We start from the raw sequence: 24,759 nt of genomic DNA, 5'->3' as shown, positions 1-24,759 counted from the left end.
GCTCTGATCAAAACCTGTAATGGAATATAGGCCTCTGAGATTCCCCTGAGATGGCAGAAACCTGCCCAGTTCACTCTTTCAAGAAACTAAGACTCGTGACTCTATTTAGTTGAAGTAAAAGAACTTTTACTGAAAAAAACTGGTTGTAGTAAAGTCAAGTGGAATCTGGTATCTCTGTGCAAAATACAAAGCTATTCTTTTCACTTTCCACTCCTTTCCCCCATGACCAAAACCCCGGCCAGCCAATGTGATGCCGGTAAGATGTTTTGAAAAACTCTTGAGGTGTCAAACTGGTAACATTCCATTCTCAGGGCAAACAACTTAAAGATCTTGGTATAAGCAATTTTGGTTATCTGGTCTTCTTCTGTTGTCACTCCGCCCTCCCTATTTCCCATGCTTGAAGTTACATCAATAGCATCCAATAAACCACAGTCCTCCTTCCCTGCAAGGAACCAAGTCGGTGATGGTGGACCTGACAAAAATCTTCCTTTTCTGTAAATATAAATGAAACTAAGGTAATAAATAAATTTAAACAAATAAACAAGCAAACAAATAATAAATATGTGTATGCTGAAGCAACATGAAGCAACTGTTTTGAGAAGAAATCCTTCAACTTTTGTTCAGTGTTTACTGACAAAAGAAGAGATTTGTCATGAGGAAATAATTCATTTGGGCATATTTTTAAGTATTGCAGATCACTTTATGGTGACAAAATTTTATGTCAAAATTTCTTGTTAATTGTTTCTATCAATAGAATAAAAGTACTGTATTTTTCAGACTACAAGATGCATCTCAGTATAAGATGTATCTCAGTTTTTGGGGAGGAACATAAGAAAAAATCAGGGTATCCAGGGGGAAAGCATTTTGAAATTCCCTGACATTTCCCTATAACTTGCGATCTAGTTAAGGCGCGGTCATAGATGATGTCACACCAAACAGCTGGAGAAATATCGGTAGCTGAGGAAGCAAGTTGTTGCAACAGTTATGCTCATTTTTGCTTGATTCTGCCAGGCAGCGTGATCTGTTCCTCCCCCCCCCCGATTTTCCCCTGACTTTTAAACATTTTAATAGTTTGTTTTTTCCCCTAATTTATTCTGGGTGTTTTTTTTAATGAATTCCCTGATACAGTGATACCTCATCTTACGAACTTAATTGATTCCAGGAGGAGGTTCGTAAGGTGAAAAGTTCGTAAGACGAAGCAATGTTTCCCATAGGAATCAATGGAAAAGCGATTAATACATGCAAGCCCAAAATTCACCCCTTTTGCCTCATTGCTGCTGGCATTCGGATCCTTGTAGGGGGGGGGGAGACAGCACAGGTTGCCTGGAGGGAGCCTCGTGGGTGCATTGACACGTGAGGGAAGCTGCCTTGCGGCTTGTCAACCGGTGGCGCTCCCACCCTCCTTGAAAGTTTTCTGCGATGAAGCACTGGGGGAGGTGTCAATTCTCCAGGTCCGGATGCCCCTCCTACCCCCCCAAGCTTTGTACAAAGCCAAGATTCCTAGCCAGCAGAAGGAATCCCTCTGTCAGTAAAAGCGCATGCGCAGTAAGAGAGCCCACGAACCTGGGCTCAGGTTCGTAAGACGGAAAGTGTTTTTAAGACAAGGCAAAGAAATCTTAAACCCCGGGTTCGTATCTCGAAAAGTTCGTATGACGAGGGGTTCGTATCATGAGGTACCACTGTATTTCCTTAACTGCTGATTTCCCTGATAATTCCCTGATTTCCTTGTTTTCCAGGTTTGCTGGACACCCTGAAAAATGCTGATTGGCAGGTGGATTGCCTCTTGGAATACCCCCAGTCAGCTGTGGCCAGAGGTAAATTTTAGCAACTGGTTCATTGATTGTGAGCTCTGTGCCTTGCTTTTTTTTCCTGCCTCTGAGACCTCAATTTCAGAGGCTTTTTTTCTGAAGCTTCATTTCGAGGCCTGAAGTTAGGTGTCAAAGGCTTTTTTTCTGAAGCTTTCTTTCAGAGGATTTAAGCTCCATTTCAGAGGCTTTTTTCAGCTTCTGAAACCTCCGTTTGAAAGGCTGGGTGGAGCTACATTTGTAGTATAAGACATAGCCAGATTTTCACCCTCTTTTGGAGAGGAAACAAGTGCACCTTATATTCCAAAAAATATGGTAACTTTATTGTATTTTAATTGATTGTCAGACTTGCATATCATTTAAACTGTCATGGAGATGGTCCATGCAGGATTTCATGGGTGATGACTTGTATTGCAAAATGGTTTTGGAAGCAAACAAATGAACAGTGCACACTTATACTGGTAAAACTCGAAAAAATAGAATATCATGCAAAAGTTCATTTATTTCAGTAATGCAACTTAAAAGGTAAAATGTAATATATGAGAGACTCATTGCATGCAAAGCAAAATAGTTCAAGCCATGATTTGTCATAATTGTGAGAATTATGGGTTACAGCTCGTGAAAACCCCAAATCCACCATCTTAGAAAATTAGAATATTTCATGCAATCAATACAAAAAATTGTACATAGAACAATATCGGACAGCTGAAAAATATAAGCATGCATATGTTCTCAGTACTCAGTTTGCAGCAATTACTCAATGCTGCGTGCCATGGAAGCTTTCAGCTTGTGGCACTGCTGAGGTGTTATGGAAGACCAGTATGCATCAATAGCAGCCTTCAGCTCTTCTGCATTGTTCCGTCTCATGTCTCTCATGTTTTTCTTGGCAATGCCCCATAGATTCTCTATTGGGTTCAGGTCAGGCAAGTTTGCTGGCCAATCAAGCACAATAATCCCATGGTCATTGAAAGAGGTTTTGGTGGTTTTGGCAGTGTGGACAGGTGCCAAGTCAACATCTCCATAAAGTTCTTCTGCAGAAGGAAGCATGAGTACTCCAAAATCTCCTGGTAGACAACTGCATTGACCCTGGACTTAATGAAGCACAGTGGACCAACACCAGCAGATGACATGGCTCCCCAAATCAACACAGACTGTGGAAACCTCACACTTCAAGCATCTTGCAGTGTGTGCCTTTCCATTCTTCCTCTATACTCTTGGTCGTTGGTTTCCAAATGAGATACAAAAGTTTCCACGCTCTGTCTTGATTCGGGGTGTTGATCCAGCCCTTAGGTACTAGTTCAATACTTAACAACATCCCTAGCTTAGTTTTTGAGGGCAACATACAATTGTGCTCATCACATATTGGTGATACTGCAAACAAGATATCTCAATTCCCCCATGCCTGACGGCAAAGGTGGGTTTTGAGGAGTTTACGAAAGGCAAGGAGGTAGGGGCAGTTCTAATCTCTGGGGGGAGCTGGTTCCAGAGAGTCGGGGCCGCCACAGAGAAGGCTCTTCCCCTGGGGCCTGCCAACCGACATTGTTTAATTGACGGGACTTGGAGAAGGCCGACTCTGTGGGACCTAATTGGTTGCTGGGATTTGTGCGGCAGAAGGCGGTCTTGAAGATATTCTGGTCCGATGTCATGAAGGCCTTTATAGGTCATAACCAACACTTTGAATTGTGACCGGAAATTGATAGGCAACCAATGCAGACTGCGGAGTGTTGGTGTAACATGGGCATTTTTGGGAAAGCCCATGACTTCTCTCGCAGCTGCATTCTGCACGATCTGAAGTTTCCAAACACTTTTCAAAGGTAGCCCCATGTAGAGACCATTAGAGTAGTCGAGCCTCTAGGTGATGAGGGCATGAGTGACTATGAGCAATGAGTCCCGGTCCAAATAGGGCCGCAACTGGTGCACCAGGCGAACCTGGGCAAACACCCCCCTCGCCACAGCTGAAAGATGGTTCTCTAATGTGAGCTGTGGATCGAGGAGGACGCCCAAGCTATGACTTTGTGCCATGCTGCTGGATTGGGGTGATCGAGACTTCACACTGCACTGCTGAGCTAGGATGGGTTGACTGTGGCTTCATACTGGGCTGGGGCTGCTACAGCTTCATGCTGCCCTATAGGCCTGGGCTGACTTTTCCCAGGGCAGCTGTGACTTTTGGCTGTGGGCAGCCCCACAGCCATAGTGTGCCACGAAGCCTATGAATCACAGTTCTGGGACTGCATGACACTCCACAAGGCATGGTGTAGGGCAGTGTTTCCCAACCTTTTTTGAGCCGTGGCACATTATTCACCTTTACAAAATCCTGGGGAACATTGGGGAGGGGGCTACAAAAAGTTTGGACAAAAAAAATCTCTCTCTTCCCCCCTTTCGCTCTATTTCTCTCTCTCTCTCCCTTTTCTCTCTCTTCCTTCCTTCCTCTTTCTTTCCCTCTCTCTCCATCCCTCTTTGTTTCTCCCTTCCTTCCTCTCTTTTTTGCTCTCTTTCTCTCTCCCTCCTTCCCTCCCTCTATGTCTTCATGGCCACCATGACAGCCCTGGACCTGACTCAAGTAGTACAGGGTCCGACTCACGAGGGAGGGCACGCACCTGACATGGTATTCCTTTCCGAGCAACTGAGTAATGGTCTGAGACTAAGGGGCTTAGAAGCATTGCCTTTGTCATGGTCAGACCATTTTCTACTACGGCTCGACTTCCTGGCTCCAATCCTTCCCCGCAGGGAGGCGGAACCAATGAAGATGTTCCGCCCCAGACGCCTGATGGACCAAGAGGGCTTTCAGACGGCGCTTGGGGTTATTCCAGAGGCACTCGTCCACAGTTCGGCGGAGTCTCTCGCGGAGGCCTGGAACAGGGCTGCGGCGGAGGCTCTTGACCGGATTGTGCCTTTGCGACCTCTCCGTGGTGTTCGACCCCGTAGAGCCCCATGGTTCAACGAGGAGCTCCGGGAGTTGAAACGCCAAAAGAGACATCTAGAGAAGCGATGGAGGAAGAGTAGGTCTGAATCTGATCGAACACTTGTAAGAGCTTTTATTAAGACTTACAAAGTGGCGCTCAAGGCGGCAAGATGCGCGTACCATGCCGCCTTGATTGCATCAGCGGAATCCCGCCCGGCTGCTCTGTTTAGGGTGACCCGCTCCCTTCTCAACCAGGGGGGAGTTGGGGAGCCCTTGCAGAGTAGTGCCGAGGATTTTAACACGTTTTTCGCTGATAAAGTCGCTCAGATCCGGGCCGACCTCGACTCCAATTGTAAAACAGAGTCGACTGACAACGAGTCAGTCGAGGTGACTGGGGCACGTACTTGTCCACCTGTCTGGGAAGAGTTTGATCTGGTGACACCTGATGAAGTGGACAAGGCCATTGGAGCTGTGAGTTCTGCCACCTGTTTACTGGATCCGTGTCCCTCCTGGTTGGTTTCGGCCAGCAGGGAGGTGACACGGAGCTGGGCCCAGGAGATTACCAACGCTTCCTTGGGGAGGGGAGTTTTCCAACACTCTATAAAGAAGCGCTCGTGCGCCCCCTCCTCAAGAAGCCCTCCCTGGACCCAGCCGTACTTAATAACTATCGTCCAGTCTCCAACCTTCCCTTTATGGGGAAGGTTGTTGAGAAGGTGGTGGCACTCCAGCTCCAGCGGTCCTTGGAAGAGGCCGATTATCTAGGTCCCCAGCAGTCGGGTTTCAGGCCCGGTTACAGCACGGAAACCGCTTTGGTCGCGTTGATGGATAATCTCTGGCGGGCCCAGGACAGGGGTTTATCCTCTGTCCTGGTGCTCCTTGACCTCTCAGCGGCTTTCGATACCATCGACCATGGTATCCTTCTGCACCGGCTGGAGGGGTTGGGGGTGGGAGGCACTGTCCTCCAGTGGTTCTCCTCCTACCTCTCTGGCCGGTCGCAGTCGGTGTTAGTGGGGGGCCAGAGGTCGGCTCCTAGGTCTCTCCCTTGTGCGGTGCCTCAGGGGTCGGTCCTCTCCCCCCTGCTATTTAACATCTACATGAAACCGCTGGGCAAGATCATCCAAGGACATGGGGTGAGGTATCATCAATATGCTGATGATACCCAGCTCTACATCTCCACCCCATGCCCAGTCAACGAAGCGGTGGAAGTGATGTGCCGGTGCCTGGAGGCTGTTGGGGCCTGGATGGGTGTCAACAGACTCAAACTCAACCCAGATAAGACGGAGTGGCTGTGGGTTTCGCCTCCCAAGGACAATCCCACCTGTCCGTCCATTACCCTGGGGGGGGGGGGAAATTATTGACCCCCTCAGAGAGGGTCCTCGATCCACAGCTCACATTAGAAAACCATCTCTCAGCTGTGGCGAGGGGGGCGTTTGCCCAGGTTCGCCTGGTGCACCAGTTGCGGCCCTATTTGGACCGGGACTCATTGCTCACAGTCACTCATGCCCTCATCACCTCGAGGTTCGACTACTGTAATGCTCTCTACATGGGGCTACCTTTGAAAAGTGTTCGGAAACTTCAGATCGTGCAGAATGCAGCTGCGAGAGCAGTCATGGGCTTACCTAGGTATGCTCATATTTCACCATCACTCCGCAGTCTGCATTGGCTGCCGATCAGTTTCCGGTCACAATTCAAAGTGTTGGTTATGACCTTTAAAGCCCTTCATGGCATTGGACCAAAATATCTCCGAGACCGCCTCCTGCCGCACGAATCCCAGCGACAGATTAGGTCCCACAGAGTGGGCCTTCTCCGGGTCCCGTCAACTAAACAATGTCGGTTGGCAGGCCCCAGGGGAAGAGCCTTCTCTGTGGTGGCACCGGCCCTCTGGAACCAGCTCCCCCCGGAGATTAGAACTGCCCCTACTCTTCCTGCCTTCCGTAAACTCCTTAAAACCCACCTTTGCCATCAGGCATGGGGGAACTGAAACATCTCCCCCTGGGCATGTTTAATTTATACATGGTATGCTTGTGTGCGTGTCTGTTAGTATATGGGGTTTTTTAAATCTTCAAATATTTTAAATTTAGTCGGATTATTTATGATTTGTTCCACTTGTTGTGAGCCGTCCCGAGTCTTCGGAGAGGGGCGGCATACAAATCCAAATAATAAAACAAAATAAATAAATGTCCAGCCGCCGTCATCGGTGCCTCTGTCCTGGAGTTCTGGCTCGCAGCCGACCACCTTGCTGCCGCCCCACAGCTACTGCCCGGTGCCGCTGCTGCCACACTCCCGCTGCCGCCGCCCTCCCACCAGGCCCCAAAGCTCACCTGCTGCCGCCACCAGGGAAGCTCCAGCCAGGCGGGGCGCTGCAGCTGCCGGAAAACTTGGAAGGCGCAAAGAAGGAAGCTCAGCTTCCGGTCTCACAACTTTTTGCTCTTCGCACTCTCAGCAAAAAGTCGCGAGACCAGAAGCTGAGCTTCCTTCTTCGCGGCACACCTGACCATGTCTCGTGGCACACTAGTGTGCCGTGGCACACTGGTTGGGAAACACTGGTGTAGGGTATCCAAAAGGGCAGAGATGGAGAGGAATAGGCAGCTGGGGAGAGCTAAAGGGAGGCAGTTTATTTCCTTTTAAAAACCAAGGATTGGGGCTGGAAAGAGGGTGTCCTTAATTAACAACTGGTAGGATTTGGTTAACAATAGTGAGTACTGGGATTTCTGTCGCTAAGCAATGTGGTCACCTGATGTTGAGCTTTATTACCACATCTCTATTGATGGAAATTCCAATTGCCATTGTAACATTGAGGACTACCCCTTGTGGAATGAAAGGTGAAATTGTGGGTTAAAGCAATAAGCTTTGCTTTTTAAAATAACATATATACAAAGTCACTATGGGGGTAAATCCAGACTTCAGATTGTTAGGTGCCAATGGATACACAGTTTTAAAACACTAACACTCTTTATTCAAAAGATGATAATTATTAGTTTCTTTTAGAATGGAACAAGTAATTTTTAATATGCAATATGAATTTACTGATGCAGCATACTCTATGCATTACAAAGAGAAAAAAGTCACAGGCAAGAATGGAAAAACTCCAGATTAAACAAATTTTGGGAAGATGCTACTTGTTGATAATAGATGCGTAAGTGGAGTGATTCAGTACACAGCAGCTTCCAATGTTTTTAAATGACTGAACATTAATCTTGTAACTACATAAACCATCTGTTATACTATAAACATGTTTGAGGCTGAGATGCAGTGGAGAAATATCTGTCTGTGTGTGTGCGCGTTTGTGTGTGTGTGTATGTGTGTGTGTGTGTGTGTGCATGCCCACGTGTGCGCATTTGGGAGGAAGGGAGGGAGAGAGAGAGAGAACAACAGAGAGATGAAGGTTTTTTTTCAGTAATTTGAAATACTAAGTGGAAACTGACTGGGGAAAAGGAAAGTTTCCAAAGAATCCTTATGTCCCTTGAGATGCTGGCAAGAGATTTGTGTCCATTTTGTTCTCTCCCACGAACAGCTGGGAAAGGCAATGACCATTAAAATAATTTCTATCATTTCTATTAGAGCTGACTTTAATTTTAGTATAAACTAACAAATCAGAGACTCCAGTTTCAGTAAGCAAAGGAAGGACCCACAATACTTGCAATAACCACTAAGCAATGCATAGGCACTTACTCTTCTCCGTGCCCTGGGGGCTGGTTCTGGTGTATTGGGTGAAGTAGATTCATTTGGTGTTTCCGAGGTGGAACTAAGAGATGAATTACTGCTTGAGAGTTCTTTGTTCTGTCTTTTACTCCCAAAAGGTAAAAGTGATGTTACAAATTCTGAAACATCTCTCAGCTCTTCTCTATGAATATCTTGCTTCAATTTGTATGCCCGATCATTTGCTATTACTTGTGATAAAGGCATTCCGAAAGCCTGGGGTATGAATTCTGAAAAACAAACAAAACTTTATGTATCAAAGGTTAATAACTGTAGCAGTCAACGCTTTGAAATTGGATTTAATAAATCCTCAGCTAACAGATTTTGTGAGCATCTTTTAACATTGGTTGTTAAGTTAAAAGTCAACCTTCCCAACAGATGTTTTTAAAACATACTTGATTGCAGTTTCTGTAGTTTCAGCAATTCTTAATGGAAAATAAAGATTTGGAGTAGGAAAAAATAAAAAAGCGCATACAAATGCACAATAAAGGTATAATATTATGTTTACTTTTGGCAATTCCTGAACTTCCAAATATTTTAAGTGATTTTAAAAAAGGCAACAAAATTAAAAAATAGAAGTGAGGTAAAAACATGAGTGAGCATCTGCCATAACCAAAGATCATTCCTATTTAGAATTCACAGCAAGGAACCTGAATATCAATTGTCTCTTTCAATGGTCAATGGTTAATGACTTGTGACCATGGTTTAGGATTTCTTTTGACTAGCACTGAAGTAAAGTAGTTACAATGATATTATAAAAGAATGTAACCTCAATGTTTAAAGAGCAGCAAAATATGGAACAAATTCTTGAAATACTGTAATTTCCAAGAAATGAGGAATATCCATTTTATATTAGTAAGAGATTACCTTCTCTCGTCTATACAGTGGAACCTCGACATACGAGAAGCTCTACTTACGAGCTACTCGAGATAAGAGCTGGGAGGGGAGCGACATTTTTGTTCGCCTCCCGAGCTCACATTCGGGATACGAGCGCCAAGGAGCTGTCTCCTGAAGCCGAACGCTAACTTCCGCGTTCGGCTTCAGGAGACAGCTCCTTGGCGCTCGTATCCCGCGTGTTTTAAAAGGTTGCAGCCGGCCTGGGGGGTTCGGGGGCTTCCCCCCGAGCCCCCCAGGCCGGCTGCCACGTTTTAAAACATGCGCGCCGCTTCGCAGCTGTCTCCTGGAGCCGAAGCTTCAGGAGACAGCTGCGAAGGGGCGCGGGTGTTTTAAAAGGTTGCAGCCGGCCTGGGGGGTTCGGGGGCTTCCCCCCGAGCCCCCCAGGCCGGCTGCCACGTTTTAAAACACCCGCGCCGCTTCGCAGCTGTCTCCTGAAGCCGAAGCTTCAGGAGACAGCTGCGAAGCGGCGCGGGTGTTTTAAAACGTGGCAGCCGGCCTGGGGGGTTCGGGGGCTTCCCCCCGAGCCCCCCAGGCCGGCTGCCACGTTTTAAAACACCCGCGCCGCTCCCGCCGAGCCCCTTTGCGACGTGGGCAGGCTTCGGAGCGGTCCTGCTTTCCTGGGGACGGCGGGCTGCGAGCGCTCTGCCAGGCGGCCAGGAAGCATTCAGGGCGAAGTGCATGGAGGAATGGGAAGCTGAAGCCACCGGCGTTTGAGCTTTCCATTCCTCCACGCGCTGAATGCCTCCTGGCCGCCTGGCAGAGCGCTCGCAGCCAGCGGGCGGTGGCGGCGGGGAAGGGGGAGAAAAGGCAGGTCTCCGGAGCCTCCGATCGAGCGGAGCAGCGGCGCAGGGAAGGAGAGAGAGAAAAGCAGGCGGCGGGGGATGAGCCCGGGACGAAAGTGCTCTCAGCAAAGTTATGCGCCAAGGCAGACCCCGAGACGCGCCTGGGACGGCTGGATGCCTTCAAGGCGGTTCTGCCGGCTTCTCTCCCTTCGTCTCCCACGGCTGTTGCTCTTCCGCGCTCTCCCGCCGAGCCCCTTCGCGACGTGGGCAGGCTTCGGAGCGGTCCTGCTTTCCTTGGGACGGCGGGCTGCAGCGGCTCTTTGCATTAACCGAGAGAAAGAGAGAGGGGGGAGAGAGAGAGATAGCAAGAGAGAGAAAGTGAGAAGAAGAGATAGAAAGAGGGGGAGAGAGAGAGAAAGAGAGAGGGGGGAGAGGGAGAAAGAGAGAGGGAGAGGGGGGAGAGATAGCAACAGAGTGAGAAAGGGGGGAGAGAAAGAGATAGCAAGAGAGAGAAAGTGAGAAGAGATAGAAAGAGGGGGAGAGAGAAAGAGAGAGGGGGGAGAGAAAGAGGGAGAGAGAGAGGAGATAAAGGAAGAGGAGAGAGAGAAAGGAAGAGAAAGAAAGAGGGATAGAAAGAGAGAGAGAGTGAGAGATGCTCAGTGAGCCTTTCTTTGAAGTTGCCTTTCTTTCTTTCTCTTTCTCTCTTTTACCTTCCCTTCCTCTATTTCTTCTTTTCTTTCTCCTTCCTACCTTCTTCCCTCCCTCCCTCCCTTCAGTCCTTCCTCTCTTACTCTCCCCTTTCATAAGTTTCCTTGCTTCCTTCCTCTGTTCCTGTCCCTTCCCCCTTTCTTTCTTTCTCTCTCTTTCTTTCTTTCTTGCTCTTTTTCTTTCTCTCTTTTACCTTCCCTTCCTCTATTTCTTCTTTTCTTTCTCCTTCCTACCTTCTTCCCTCCCTCCCTCCCTTCAGTCCTTCCTCTCTTACTCTCCCCTTTCATAAGTTTCCTTGCTTCCTTCCTCTGTTCCTGTCCCTTCCCCCTTTCTTTCTTTCTTTCTTTCTTTCTTTCTCTCTCTTTCTTTCTTGCTCTTTTTCTTTCTCTCTTTTACCTTCCCTTCCTCTATTTCTTCTTTTCTTTCTCCTTCCTACCTTCTTCCCTCCCTCCCTCCCTTCAGTCCTTCCTCTCTTACTCTCCCCTTTCATAAGTTTCCTTGCTCCCTTCCTCTGTTCCTGTCCCTTCCCCCTTTCTTTCTTTCTTTCTTTCTTTCTTTCTTTCTTTCTTTCTTTCTTTCAGATGATTAGGCTACTGTGTACATATGTAAATTTAAAAGTTTAAGAAAGTTTACAAGTTAAGTGAAAGAAACTTCATTATTCATTTATATGTACATGTACATTTCTTCATTAAAAACATGTCTTTTTGCATAATTTAGACTAACTTTGTGAGTTTTTTGAGGGCTGGAACCAATTAAAATTATTTACATTAATTCCTATGGGGAAAAGTCGTTCGAGATAAGAGCTGCTCGACTTAAGAGCGCATGTCCGGAACGAATTAAACTCGTATCTCGAGGTACCACTGTATATGCAGTTGCATGCTAACATCACTAGTGGAATTATTATTGGAACAAGTTAAACATAAACAATAAAAATATGTTACGGTAACATAGAAGAACCGTTGTACATACCTGAACGGTCTTCTCAGTGCTCTGGAAGGAGAGTCCATCATGGGTTGTAAACCAATCCTATTGGTAGAGACTGAGTTAATTTAAATAATTAATTAACTGGCACCGCCCCCTTAGCAGCCCCCATGAGCCAGTTTTAAAAACGAAGACAATGTAATAATCAGAAAAAATTTATTAACTTCATAACCAAACATAAACTATAACAGTCCCAGCACTCTGGCGACCTGGCCAAACACCATGCCGGGTGGGTATGGACTCTTCTTCCAGAGCACTGAGAAGACCGTTCAGGTATGTACAATGGTTCTTCTCCATTGACTCTGGAAGGAGAGTCCATCATGGGATATACCAAAGATCAATTCCCCTGGGAGGGAAAAGGCTGGGCCAAGGTCGGTGGAGTGACACACACTCGCTGTAAGACACGCCTGCCAAATGAAGCTTCTGCAGAAGCCAATGAGTCTAGTTTATAGTGGCGTATAAAAGTAGAAGATGATGCCCAAGTAGCAGCTCGACAAATATCTTCCAAAGAAGCTTGAGTTGACCAAGCCGCCGAAGTAGCCGCACTTCTAGTGGAATGTGCCATAACACCGGTGGGAGGAGATTGAGAACTTGATGAATAAGCCTCAGCAATGCAATCCCTAATCCAGCGACTAAGCGATTGGGAAGAAACTCCAAGACCCATCGTGGCTTGAGCAAAGGACACAAAGAGTCTTTCAGTCTTTCTAAAGGATGCTGTCCTCCTGATATAGAGCTTCAAGGCTCTTCGGACATCAATCTTGTGCCAACGAAGTTCGGAAGGATGTTGACCATGTGTGCAAAAGTCCGGTAGCACCAGTTCTTGCCTTCTGTGGAAATCCGAATTCACCTTCGGGATGAACGAAGGGTCCAATCGCATCACCACTCTGTCCGGATGGAACACACACAAGTCCGGTCTGATGGACAGTGCCGACAATTCCGAGACCCTTCGGGCAGATGTAACTGCCACCAGAAACAATGTCTTAATGGATAACAATCTATATGAAATGGACCTCATGGGCTCAAAGGGAGGTCCCGTGAGTGCTCGCAGCACTAGGGTAAGATCCCACGTAGGGAATCGCCGTACTGGGGGAGCGTGTTGATTAATAGCTCCCTTGAGGAAGTCCCTCACCCATGGATGGTGAGCCAAGGACCTAAAATCTGATACCTGAATTATAGTGGACAGGGCAGCCACTTGTCGCTTCAGGGTGTTAGGGGCCAATCCCCGCTCAATCCCTGATTGGAGAAATTCCAGAACTACAATAAGCGAGGCCTGCTTTGGATCACAGTGGCGGTTAGAGCAAAAGTTGCAGAATGCAGCCCATGTTGCTTGGTATATTCGCACCGTCGACGGCCTGCGAGCCGCCTGCATCGTTGCAATGACCGGGTCCGGAAGGTGTTGCTGTGTCAGTCTCTCCCGCTCACACGCCAGGCGGCTAACTGGAACCATTGAGGATCCGGGTGACAAATGGATCCTTGAGTGAGGGAGACTAGCTGATCCGGTATCCTCCAAGGAGGGGACACCGAGAGGGCTACCAGGTCTGCGAACCATGGCCTTCGGGGCCAGTATGGAGCCACGATGATGACTTCGGCACTCTCCCGGATTACAATGTCCAGAACTCGTTGAAGGAGACACGTCGGGGGGAATGCGTACAACAGACCTCTGGGCCATTGGGACAAGAGGGCATTGACCCCTTCTGCCCCTGGTGTTGGGAACCGGGAATAAAACCTCTCCAGCTGCGTGTTGGCTTGTGACGCAAAAAGATCCACCAGAGGGGTCCCGAAGCGTTGAATTATCTGATGAAAGACTCCGGGATCGAGCTTCCACTCTGCTGGGTCTAGAGTGGACCTGCTCAGCCAGTCGGCTTGAACATTGCTGGTCCCTGCAATGTGTTCCGCCGACAGAGAAGCTAAGCGGGACTCGGCCCAGGCGAAAAGGGCCGCTGACTCCACCATCAGACGGAGGGATTTCGTTCCCCCTTGATGGTTGACGTGGGCCCTGGTGGCCACATTGTCGGTTAAGACCAACACATGCTTGTCTTGAATCCAAGGGGAAAAGGCCTGAAGAGCCAGAAAAACTGCTTTGAGCTCCAAATAGTTTATATTGATCGGGCACAGATCCTCCGGAGACCACAGTCCCTGGGCCATATGCAGTCCCATGTGGGCCCCCCAGCCCGACAGGCTGGCATCTGTTGTGAGGATTAAGCGGTCCCGGTTGCAGAAGAGTGACCCCTTGTGCAAGGCTGGGGAAGTCCACCATCGCAGCGACACTTTGACATCTGAAGGGAGCCGCACTAACCTTTGTGAATGACTCAATTTGGCCTTCTGCCATGGAAGAAGGAACCATTGCAGTGCCCTGAGATGATGACGAGCCCAAGGCACTATGCCGATAGTCGAGACCAGGGTCCCCAGAACCTTGGAAAGGAATGCGAGCGACACCCGCTGTTGGTGCTGAAGCTGTAAGATTAGTTGACGAATGTTTGCCATCCTTTCTGGGGACAAGGTCACAGTTCCTGTAGAAGTATTTATCATGGACCCCAGGTGTAACAGCCTGACTGTTGGAGAAAGATGACTTTTTTCCTCGTTGATCGTGAACCCGTGGGATTCCAACGTCTGTCTCGTGACTGCCAAATCGGCCAGCGCACTCTGAGAGGAGCTGGACAGGACAATAAGATCGTCCAGGTATGCTAGGATTCGAATTCCCTGGGACCTGATATGGGCAGTCAATACGTCGAGTAGCTTTGTAAATGTGCGAGGGGCCGAAGAGAGGCCGAACGGCATCGCCCTGTATTGGTAATGGGAGCCGTCTAGGTGGAACCGGAGAAACCTCCGATGAGCCGGCAGGATTGGGACATGCAAGTAAGCCTCTTTTAAATCTATGGACGTCAATAGATCCTGCCTTCGGATTGCAGCCAAGATGGTCGAAAGAGAATGCATCCGGAACCGGCGATACTTGATGTAAGTATTGAGGTTTTTTAAATTGAGAATCATTCGGACCCCTCCCGATGATTTCGGTACAAGGAAGACCCTTGAATAAAAGCCGGTACCTACTTCTTGCCCGGGCACTTCCTCTATTGCCCGTATCTCCAAGAGATGGGCTATCTCCTTTGTAAGTTGTAACCTTTTCTGGGGGTCCCTCTGAACTGGGCACTGAACATAACGGTATGGAGGGGGCTGGAGGAACTCCAAACGCAAGCCCTGGGAGACAGTTGCTAACGCCCACCTGTCCGAGGACGTAGTCCGCCAGGCGGCCTCGAAAAACTGGAGCTTGCCTCCCAGGTGTTGATGAACAGAGTCACTTAGGGCGCTTGAAGCCCCTCTGGTTTCCACGAAAGGGCCGCCTCGCCTGCTGATACCCTCTCTGGCGATCCTGAAAGGGTGCTCTATCTCCCCGGAATGTGTTAGAATTATACTGGGGCTGGGAATAAGGTCTAGCATTCTGACCCGCTGGAGCAGAAGAGTCCCACCGAAAGGACGGCCTGCGTTGGTAGGGGGTATAACGACGCTCCTGGCGCCTGTAAGCTCTGGGGAGGGACTTCTTCTTGTCCTTGTCTTCCACAAGGACGGGATCCAACGCTTCCCCAAAAAGCTTCTCCCCTTGAAAAGGCGCCGAAGCCAGATTCCATTTCGACTTTAGGTCTGCTGGCCAGCTTCTCAGCCAGAGGAGGCGCCGTGATGCCAAGGTGGCCGCCATACTCCTGGCCGAAAATTTAGCAGCATGCAGAGTGGCATCTGCAGAGAACTCCGCCGCCGCCAACAGCTTTCCCAGATCCTGTCTCAGGCGGCTTTCATCCGGTCCCAGCCGGGCCTGCATCTCCTGCAGCCATACTATAGATGCCCTGGTGAAAAAGGAAGCAGCCGCCGCTGCTCGAAATCCCCAGCTCGACATCTGGTGTGTTTTGCGAATCAACACCTCTGCCTTTCTGTCCTCAGGCTTCAAGCTGTCGCCTGTCTCAGAGGGTACGAATGACTTGGAAATCAGCTGCATGACAGGCTGATCTATAGGAGGGAATTCCAATAATTTCTCCACCTCCTCATCACAAGTGTAGAATTTTCTTTCTACTGCAGAGGGACCCTGAGCTGCAGCTGGGTGTTGCCAGGGTCTTTTTACACTTTGCACAATAATGTCAGAGGATGGAATGTGCTCTGACTCAGGTTGGGGTTCCTTAAATAGGACTGTAGCCGGTTTGGTCCCATCCGTGGTGTCTGATTTTGCAGGACCTGGCAAGTCTACAGTTAGCTTGGCCTTACGAAGCAAAACCCTAAAAGTTGAGGCCTTAAAAAGACCAGCAGCCACAGGCTGTTCTGGCGGTGTCTCATCATCAGACAGTTCATAGTCTTTGTCAGATTCCTCCAAAGGGTTTGCTTCCTCAGCCCAAGACCCCATACCTGAGGGGGGCGGTGCACACCACAGGTTCTTTTGCACTGGGCGGGGTTGCTGAGTGACTTGTTGCACCCCCGCTGCCATCCCCTGAGAATAGGCATTGTTAATTAAATCCTGCACTGATGGGGACATCTGATGCCAGGAATCAGGTTGTGCTCGCAACCCTGCTGCTGTGGGTGTGAAAGTAGCAGATGGCCCTTGGCAGCTCCTCACTGAATGTGATGCAGAGCCTGGTCTAGGCCCACTGTGGCCTGGAGATGGCAGAACCGGATTGATGGTAAATTGCCTATCAGGAGACCAGTCTTTGTCAGAGAAGGATTCAGCAGGCCTCATAGCAGGCAAAGGAGGCAAGACCTCTCTGGCCATAGTTAATTGAGAAGGCACAGAGGGCACTGCTGGGACATGAAGGGCAGCTTCAAGTCTTTGCTCTAAGGCCTTGATACGCCTCTCTGCCTCTTTAATTGATGAAGAGGAGGCCTGGGATGTCCTAGACTTGTCCTTGGACTTGGAAGTCTTGGCCTTTTCCTTGGGGGCCACCGAGGGAGAGGTCACCTTATCAGGTGTAGCGTGACCCTCCATAGTACTCACTAGAGCTGATCACAACACCACAGACTTCAAAAGCACTGCTCCACGACACTCGCCTCTCTCTCAGAGCAATAAAAATGGCGATCGGGAGCTTTGCAGGCACTGCACATGCGCAGAACTGCCTGCCTAGTTCATTCGCGCCTAATAAAAAAGGCGGAGAGGAACCTCACAGCCTCTGGCCACAATAAAAAGCGCGGGCATTTTCGTCTATTTTTGACAGCCCAAAATGGCGGCGCTCTGAGGCAAACGCGATCCCTTCCTCTGCCGAAGAGCCGAAGCTACGAAGGCAGGTCCCAGCACGCCGCTTGCAAACGCCGAAAAACCTCTTCAAAAGACTGTCGGCAGCAAGAAAAACGGCGGCTTTCACAGTAACGCGGAGGCGGAGGCTTTAATTCCGGCCGCCGAACAGCTGAGAGGCGCTGGCACGCCGCCAAACCGCTTTTTCTTCAAAAAGAAGGACAGGGATCGACTTTCCGAAGCTTCCCAGTGGGGGGGGCGGACCCCCCCACCTTCAGCTCGCAGCCGGGTCTGACCACGGAGGACAGGGACCCTGGGCTGTGTTGCTCCTCGATCAGGGTGGTACCCGCTGAGGGAAGGGGCCCCCGAGGAGATAACGATGGGGGTGGTGCCCACGGAGGGCAGAGACCTCTTGAAAACTTCTTCACACCTGCAGTGAGACAAAAGAAGAAAAGATTAACGGTACCACTTTAATAAATATAAACATTTTAAACATTTCAAACATTAAAATCACAGAGTACATAAAACAACAGTCTCTACACTTAGACTGAGTTTTTAAAACTGGCTCATGGGGGCTGCTAAGGGGGCGGTGCCAGTTAATTAATTATTTAAATTAACTCAGTCTCTACCAATAGGATTGGTTTACAACCCATGATGGACTCTCCTTCCAGAGTCAATGGAGAACAAGAAGAAAGTAAACACGAGAGAAGAACATATCTGGTTTGGGGGTTATAATACATGAAGAATCAAATATTTATTCACAGCAGTGTACCTTTTCTTGGAAATAATCAGAAATGGAATGAGGTACAGAATTCTAGCATGTCATTAGGTATAATAAAAACAGCCAATAGAGGATTCATAACAATTGTCAAATTACATAGTTACTATAGCTAGAACAATCAAGGGTATTATTTGCATGTCTTTTCAAAGCAGAAAGGAAATTTACACTGGAACACATTACAGTACAGTATTTCTCTCTTTAATTTACTTTAAAAAAAATCCTATTTCATTATCCTAATTTATTATGTTCCAGTAGAATCTAATCTTTATCAGAGAATAAAGCTGTTGTAGGAAATAGCATAAAAACAATTAAGCTATGACAGAATTTGCAGCCTATTGATTACAGAAACAAGAGTCAGCCATACGTGACTTAATTCCTAGAGATAACACTATAGAATGGATTGAAGAACCTTGGAAGAGAGTGACTGTGCAATATTAAAATTCAACATAATGCAAGTACAAAGAATAGAATAAGGTCAAACTAGAGTCTTGACTTCAAGAGAGCTCAACATCATTGTGTCAAGGGTTCCAATGGTGGCATGAGTGCTCTGCCAGCGAAAACGGGCTCCCAAGCTCAGTTTTTAACTGCAACAGCCTCTTGCAACCCTCTGTCAGTGAAAATGGTGCTCCAGAGAGCCATCCGTGTCCCTCTCAAACTCTGTTTTTGGCTGTGATGGCCTCAAACAACCCTCTGTCAGCGAAAACAGAGCTTCAGAGGGCTGCGCACAGCCCTCCCGCGCTTTGTTTTCACTGGAAAAGGCATCTTGGGCCAGTCCTTTACTGTTTCCAGAGTGGCCCCATGGGCCAGATCTAAGCATCCTGCAAACTGAATCCAGACCCCAGGTCCTGAGTTTGAGAAGGATTCCATAGATGAGAATCATCAATGTGAAAATAACACAAGAAGATTGGGAAACTTTGAAAAGTGAGATTATAAAAGCCCAGTCTAGCACAATTCCAAATAAAAATAAGAGATCTTAAAATAAGACAGCATGGCTGCACAAGGAACTTTCTGATAAACTGAAAGACAAAAAGAGCAAATATAAAAAGTGGAGATAAGGACACATAATTAAGGCACAATATCAGCAACTAGCCCAAATCTGCAAAAATGAAATGAGGAAAGCTAAGGCTCAAAATGAACCAAGGCTGGTGACAAATGTCAAAAATAACAAGGACCAAAACCAGCTTCTTTCAACATGTTTTTAAAAAGTCAAGGAAATGATTGATCCATAATGGATACAAATAGCAAAACCCCTCTTGGGCATAGTGTTCACCAGAGCTTCACAGGTTGCCACCCAGAATCCTCTTCTACTCCTCCATGACGACATCACGGAGGTGGTGGGTATAAGAAGCCTTGCGCACCTCCACCTTCTGTTTCAAAATGCCCCACAGATGCTCAATAGGGTTTAGGACTAAAGACATGTTTTGTCAGTCCACCTTTACCCTCAGCTTCTTTAGGAAAGCCGTGGTCATTTTGGAGGTATATTTGGGGTTGTTATCATGCGATCCAGTCTCCAAAGGGAGTGGATCGTGCTCTGCTTCAGTATGTCACAGTACATATTGGCATTCATGGTTCCCTCAATGAATTATAGCTCCCCAGTGCTGGCAGCACTCAAGCAGCCCCAGACCAGTTTATCTTGGCCTCATCGGACCATAGGACATGGTTCCAGACCATGTCCTTAGTCTGCTTATTTGCAGTAAACCATTTGCGGGATTTCTTGTGCATCATCTTTAGAAGAAGCTTCCTTCTAGGATGATAGCCCTGCAGATCAAATTGATACATGCAGCATATGGTCTGAGCATTGACAGGCTGATCCCCCCATACTTCAACCTCTGTAGTAATGCTGGCAGCACTCATACGTCTATTTTCCAAAGTCAGCCTCTGGATATGATGCTGGGCACAGGCACTCAACTTCTTTGGTCAACCATAACAAGGCTTGTTTTGAGTGCAACCTGTCCTTTTGAACCGCTGTATGGTCTTGGCCACCATGCTGCAGCTCAGTTCCAGGGTCTTGGCAATCTTTTTATAGCCTAAGCCATCTTTATATAGAGCAATAATTCATTTTTTCAGCTTCTCAGAGTTCATTGGCATGAGGTGCCATGGTGAAATTCCAGTGACCAGTATAAGAGAATGAGAGCAATAAGACAAAATTTAACACACCTGCTCCCCCTTCACACCTGAGACCTTGTACCATTAATGAGTCACATGACCCTAGGGAGGGAAAAGGGCTACTTGAGCCCCATTTGGACATTATAACTTAGAAGTTGTTGCCAGCAGTTTAGACATTAATGACTGTGTGTTGTGTTATTTTGAGAAGACAGCACATTTACACTGTTATACAAGCTGTACACTCACTATTTTACATTTTAGCCAAGTGTCATTTCTTCACTGTTGTCACATGTAAAGATATAGTTAAATATTTACAAATGTGAGGTGACGTACTCATTTCTGGGACATACTATAAGTCAGAGTCTGACTGAAGCTGCCAAAATATGACAGCAATATAGCAGACTCTAAATAGCAATTCAGTGTAGAGTTTGTTTATATATAAAAACTGACCTTTTTACTTTCAAAACTTCAAATGCATAATTTTTTACTCAGTTATGAATACAGACTTAAACGATGCTAATAAATATCTAGGAAACATAACAGCAATTATTTGAAGATCAGTGGTAGTAGCTGACTCGCTCTTAGGTTGAAATTTTATTTCTGCCACATTCGATGATGAGATTAGATTTTTCTTTCTGAACTGTTTTAATCAAAAGATTATTCTCAGTGGTATGCCAAATCTTTGGAATTGGAAATGTTTTATGCCAGAAATATTCCAATGTTTCAAAGATATTTCAATCTCCGGGAATCATTTCAAGCTTAAACAGTCAATCTGAGCCCAAATTAATTATGCTGAAAATAGAGCAATTTTGGACCTGTAAAACTGAAACGACTGGATGATCACCAAGATGTTTTTAGTGAAATTGCAAGTAAGTGTTTCAAACCTGGTATAATTGTTTCAAAGTCTGAAACAAGATATTTAAACCTCCTAGTGTTTGAAATTCAAAATGTTTTTCATATGTCTACTTTTTTAGATTGTGGGACTGTAGCCCTTTAATTATCCAGAGTATACTTTTGTCAAAAAAAAATTCAAAACCAAGTTAGGCATAATGTGTTTAAATGGTAGTTTTCTTATATTGTTTAGAATGCACAATAAAATGATGATGATATCAGTTCAGCTAGTCTGACTCTTGCCAAGTCTATGAGCCAGGTCTCTCTACATCTTCCGATCTTGCACTATTTCTTTGAGTTTTTCTATGCCCTGGTTGGTGTCAGCTTTGACAGTGTCTAGACACCGTGTTCTTTGATGACCTGACTTCCTTTTACTGTTAACTCTTTGAAACATAACTGCTTTCTCTACATAACATGACCAAGTAAGTGAGACACAGTTTTGTGATTTTGCCTTCTAGAGACATGTTTGGTTATACACTTTGGTATTTGCTTGTTAGCCATCTTTGTTGCCCTAGGGAAACACAGGATGGAATGGGACAACTCGGTATGGCCAGCTTGACATAGCCAGCTCACCAATGCAAAGTTGCCTCTGCCAACTCACACAGGACGACTCCACATGGCCAATTTGTTACAGTGACAACTTGCCATGGGCAATCAGAGGGAGAGCTGGGCTGGTGGGGGAGTGACTGGGTAGGCAGAGCGCAGAATGGTGGAGGCAATTGCAGGTGGCATCGAGGTGGCATCAGCCAGGGATGTCTCATTTTAACATATCCTCTATTGCCACTGCCTTGCCTGCCCTCTTTAGCCTGGAGCTCGGCCAAAGGTAGCAGAGTGGGGAGGTGTGAAAATAGGATGGTGAATTGCCATTTGGAGTTATCCTGAGGTGACTTGGAAGTGGTGAATTGGCAAAGGCTATTTGGTAGTGACGAGCTGCCAGCGATGAGCTGGTTGCGCTGAGCTGGTTGTACCAAGTTGTCTTAGATCCTATGCAGCAGCACTCTCCAACAACACAGCTCAAACAAGTTGATTTTCTTCCTGTCTTGTTTTTTTAAGGTCTAACTTTTACAAACATAGATAGCTACAACGGAGTGAACTAACCCACATTTGTTGCTGGGCTGATGTCCTTGCTTTTCCATATTCAGCTCATTGCTGTGTGGCTGAATGCAATCTGATGTTTTATTTCTGTGCTGCATTCACCACTTGGAGCTATCTGCTCAAAGGCAATTTTACCACATATTCTATCTCTTCACGGTTAATGATGTTTCCCTTCGTTTGTGGTCATGAATTTGGTCTTTTGATGTTCAAGAAGAGACCAAAATTCTCAATTTATTTCTTTGATTTTATTGATCAGATGTCCCTAGTCTTCTTTGGTTTCTGAGAGTTGTATTGTCAGTATATCAAAGATTATTGACGTTTCTTCCACCAATGTTTACCCCAATTTTTGATTCTTCACAATCTGGCTTCCTCATGATCAACTTGGCATTCAGGTTATATTAAAAAGGGGGAGAAAATGTAACCTTGTCACTCACTATCTCTATCTTAAAACAATCAGTGTCTCCACAGTAGCTTCCTGATTTGTGTGCAGTGATTACACTAACTTGACCAGAGGTGCCGGTATCCCCAGGTCTTATAGGGCAGCGTTTCCCAACCGGTGTGCCGCGAGACATCGCCAGGTGTGCCGCAGCTCCTGCCCGATGCCGCGGTTTCTGGCGCTCTCCTGCTGGGCCCCAAAGAAGGAAGGCAGGAAGAAGGAGAGCTTCATTCTTCGCACCTTTTTCCCGCCTTCCTTCTTTGGGGCCCAGCAGGAGAGCGCCAGAAACCGCGGCATCGAGCAGGAACCGGGAGGTCGGAGGCACCGGCACGGCAGCGCCCCGCCCAGCTGGAGTTTCCCTGTCGTCGTCGGCACACCTGGCCGTGTCGGCAGCGGCAAGTGTCCTTTGGGGCCCGGCGGGAGGGCACTGGCGGTGGGAGCGGGGGGGCGCTGCAGTGGCGCAGGCAGTCGCGGGGAGATGGCAGGGGGCGGGGGGCGGCTGCAGCAGCCCCAGGCACCGTTCCCTGTAGGCTTTTCCAGGGGCGCGCAGGGAGCCGCGGCCACCCACCCGCCTGACGGATTTCCCTCCGCACGGCTGGGGAGGTGGATTCGCCACCCCCGCCAGCCCGATCTCCCTCCAGTGGCTGGTGACGCAGATCTACCGCCCTCGCCAGCCTGATCTCCCTCCGTGGGGGGGTGGGGGGCGACGAACCGACGACCGGGGGCTGTCCGTCCGTGTTGGGTGGTGCAGGGCAGGCACAGGCAGCCCCAGGGGAGAACAAGGGAGGGAGAGAAAGGAAAGAGAGAGAAAGGGAGGGAGAGAAAATTGAATGAAGGAGGGAGAGAAAGAAAGAGTAAGAAGTAGAAAGGATAGAGAAAAAGGAAGAGAAAGGGAGGGAGAGAAAGGAAAGAGAGAGAAAGGGAGGGAGAGAAAATTGAATGAAGGAGGGAGAGAAAGAAAGAGTAAGAAGTAGAAAGGATAGAGAAAAAGGAAGAGAAAGGGAGGGGGAGAAAGGAAAGAGGGAGGAAGGGGGGAGAGAAAGAAGATATGAAGGAGGGAGAAAAAGAAAGAGAGATAGGAAGGAAAGAGGGAGAGAAAGGAATGAGAGAGAAAGGGAGGGAGAGAGAGAAAGGGAATGAAAGAGGGAGAAGGGGTGAGAGATAGAAAGGATAGACAGAAAGGGAGAGAAAGGAAAGAGAGAAAGGGAGGGAGAGGAAGGAAAGAGAGATGAGAGAGGAAGGAGACAGAAAGACAGGAAGGAAGGGAGAAAGAAAGAGGGATGGAGAGAGAAAGGAAGGAAGAGAGAGAGATAAAGAGGGAGGGAGAGAGAAATAGAGCGAAAGGGAGGAAGAGAGATTTTTTTTGTCCAAACTTTTTTTAGCGCCCCCCCCCCCCCCCCCCATGTTCCCCAGGATTTTGAAAATATGAAAAATGTGCCGCGGCTCCAAAAAGTTTGGGAAACACTGTTATAGGGCTCTCCACAATTTCTCACAAACAATGTAATTGAAGGCTTTCTCTCTGTTGATGAAGCCAGTGTAAATGATCCTTTGATATTTATGAGATTTTTCCATGACCCAGTGTAGGTTTGCAATGGTATCCATGTCTATGGAGATTCTCAGTCATCTAGGTCATGATTGTCCCAAAGGGGCTTTTTTCAAGAGGCAACCAAAAGGTGCTTTTTTCAAGAGACAACTCAGTTATGAATACGGGCTTAAATGATACTAATAAATATCTAGGAACTGTACGTAAAACATAATAGCAATAAGATCAGTGGTGATAGTTGACCTGCTGTTAGCTTTTTGGACCTGGACTTTCTGGTTTTTCTTTGAAGATGTTTCACTTCTCATAGAAGCCAGAACTTAAGAAGCTTCTTGGATGTCTTCAAAAACAACAACAAAATCCAAGAAGTCCTGTTGCCTCATGATAAAAGCACCTTTGGGACAATGGTTTCTATGATCCAGTGCAATTTGTGGGTGCCACATTCTCTTTGGAAGTTGGCTTAAACATCTGGTAATTCCCTTTTCATAGTTACTGCTAGATGTTGTTGTATAATTTTAATTATGCTTCAAACTGTTTACACCATTTATCACGGTAAATCTTCAGCTTCAACAGCAACAATATATGTACACATAATCGATTCAAACTTAATGTAAACTGCTCCAAACTCGACTGTAGAAAATATGACTTCAGCAAAGATTAATCAATGCATGGAATGCACTACCTGACTCTGTGATTTCTTCCCCAAGCCCCCAAAACTTTAATCTTAGACTATCTACAGATGACCTCACCCATTCCTAAGAGGTCTTGGGGCATGGATACACCATTGTGCCTACTGTCCCTGTCCTAATGTCCTATTACCTAATTTACCTGTACCTACTTGCTAATCTTTATGTTTATACCAATACCTACTGCCTTGTACAAGCTTGACAAAATAAACAAACAAACAAATTGAGCAAAAGATGCCTAAATTTT

At 47.2% G+C, this 24,759-nt stretch overlaps 1 protein-coding gene across 5 annotated transcripts in view; it reads right to left on the bottom strand.

The window, feature by feature from the left end:
• The window catches only part of ARHGAP6 (Rho GTPase activating protein 6), a 372,896-nt gene that overhangs the window by 36,163 nt on the left and 311,974 nt on the right, over window positions 1-24,759 (bottom strand). For all 5 annotated transcript variants that reach the window (XM_070750824.1, XM_070750826.1, XM_070750825.1 and 2 more), the window contains one exon: window positions 8,380-8,636. In XM_070750824.1, coding sequence (XP_070606925.1) covers window positions 8,380-8,636 — 257 coding nt within the window. The remainder of the gene's footprint in view (window positions 1-8,379; window positions 8,637-24,759) is intronic.

Source organism: Erythrolamprus reginae, chromosome 4 (genome assembly GCF_031021105.1).
Source record: "Erythrolamprus reginae isolate rEryReg1 chromosome 4, rEryReg1.hap1, whole genome shotgun sequence".
NCBI lineage: Eukaryota > Metazoa > Chordata > Lepidosauria > Squamata > Dipsadidae > Erythrolamprus > Erythrolamprus reginae.
This window is presented reverse-complemented; position numbering and strand designations above follow the sequence as displayed.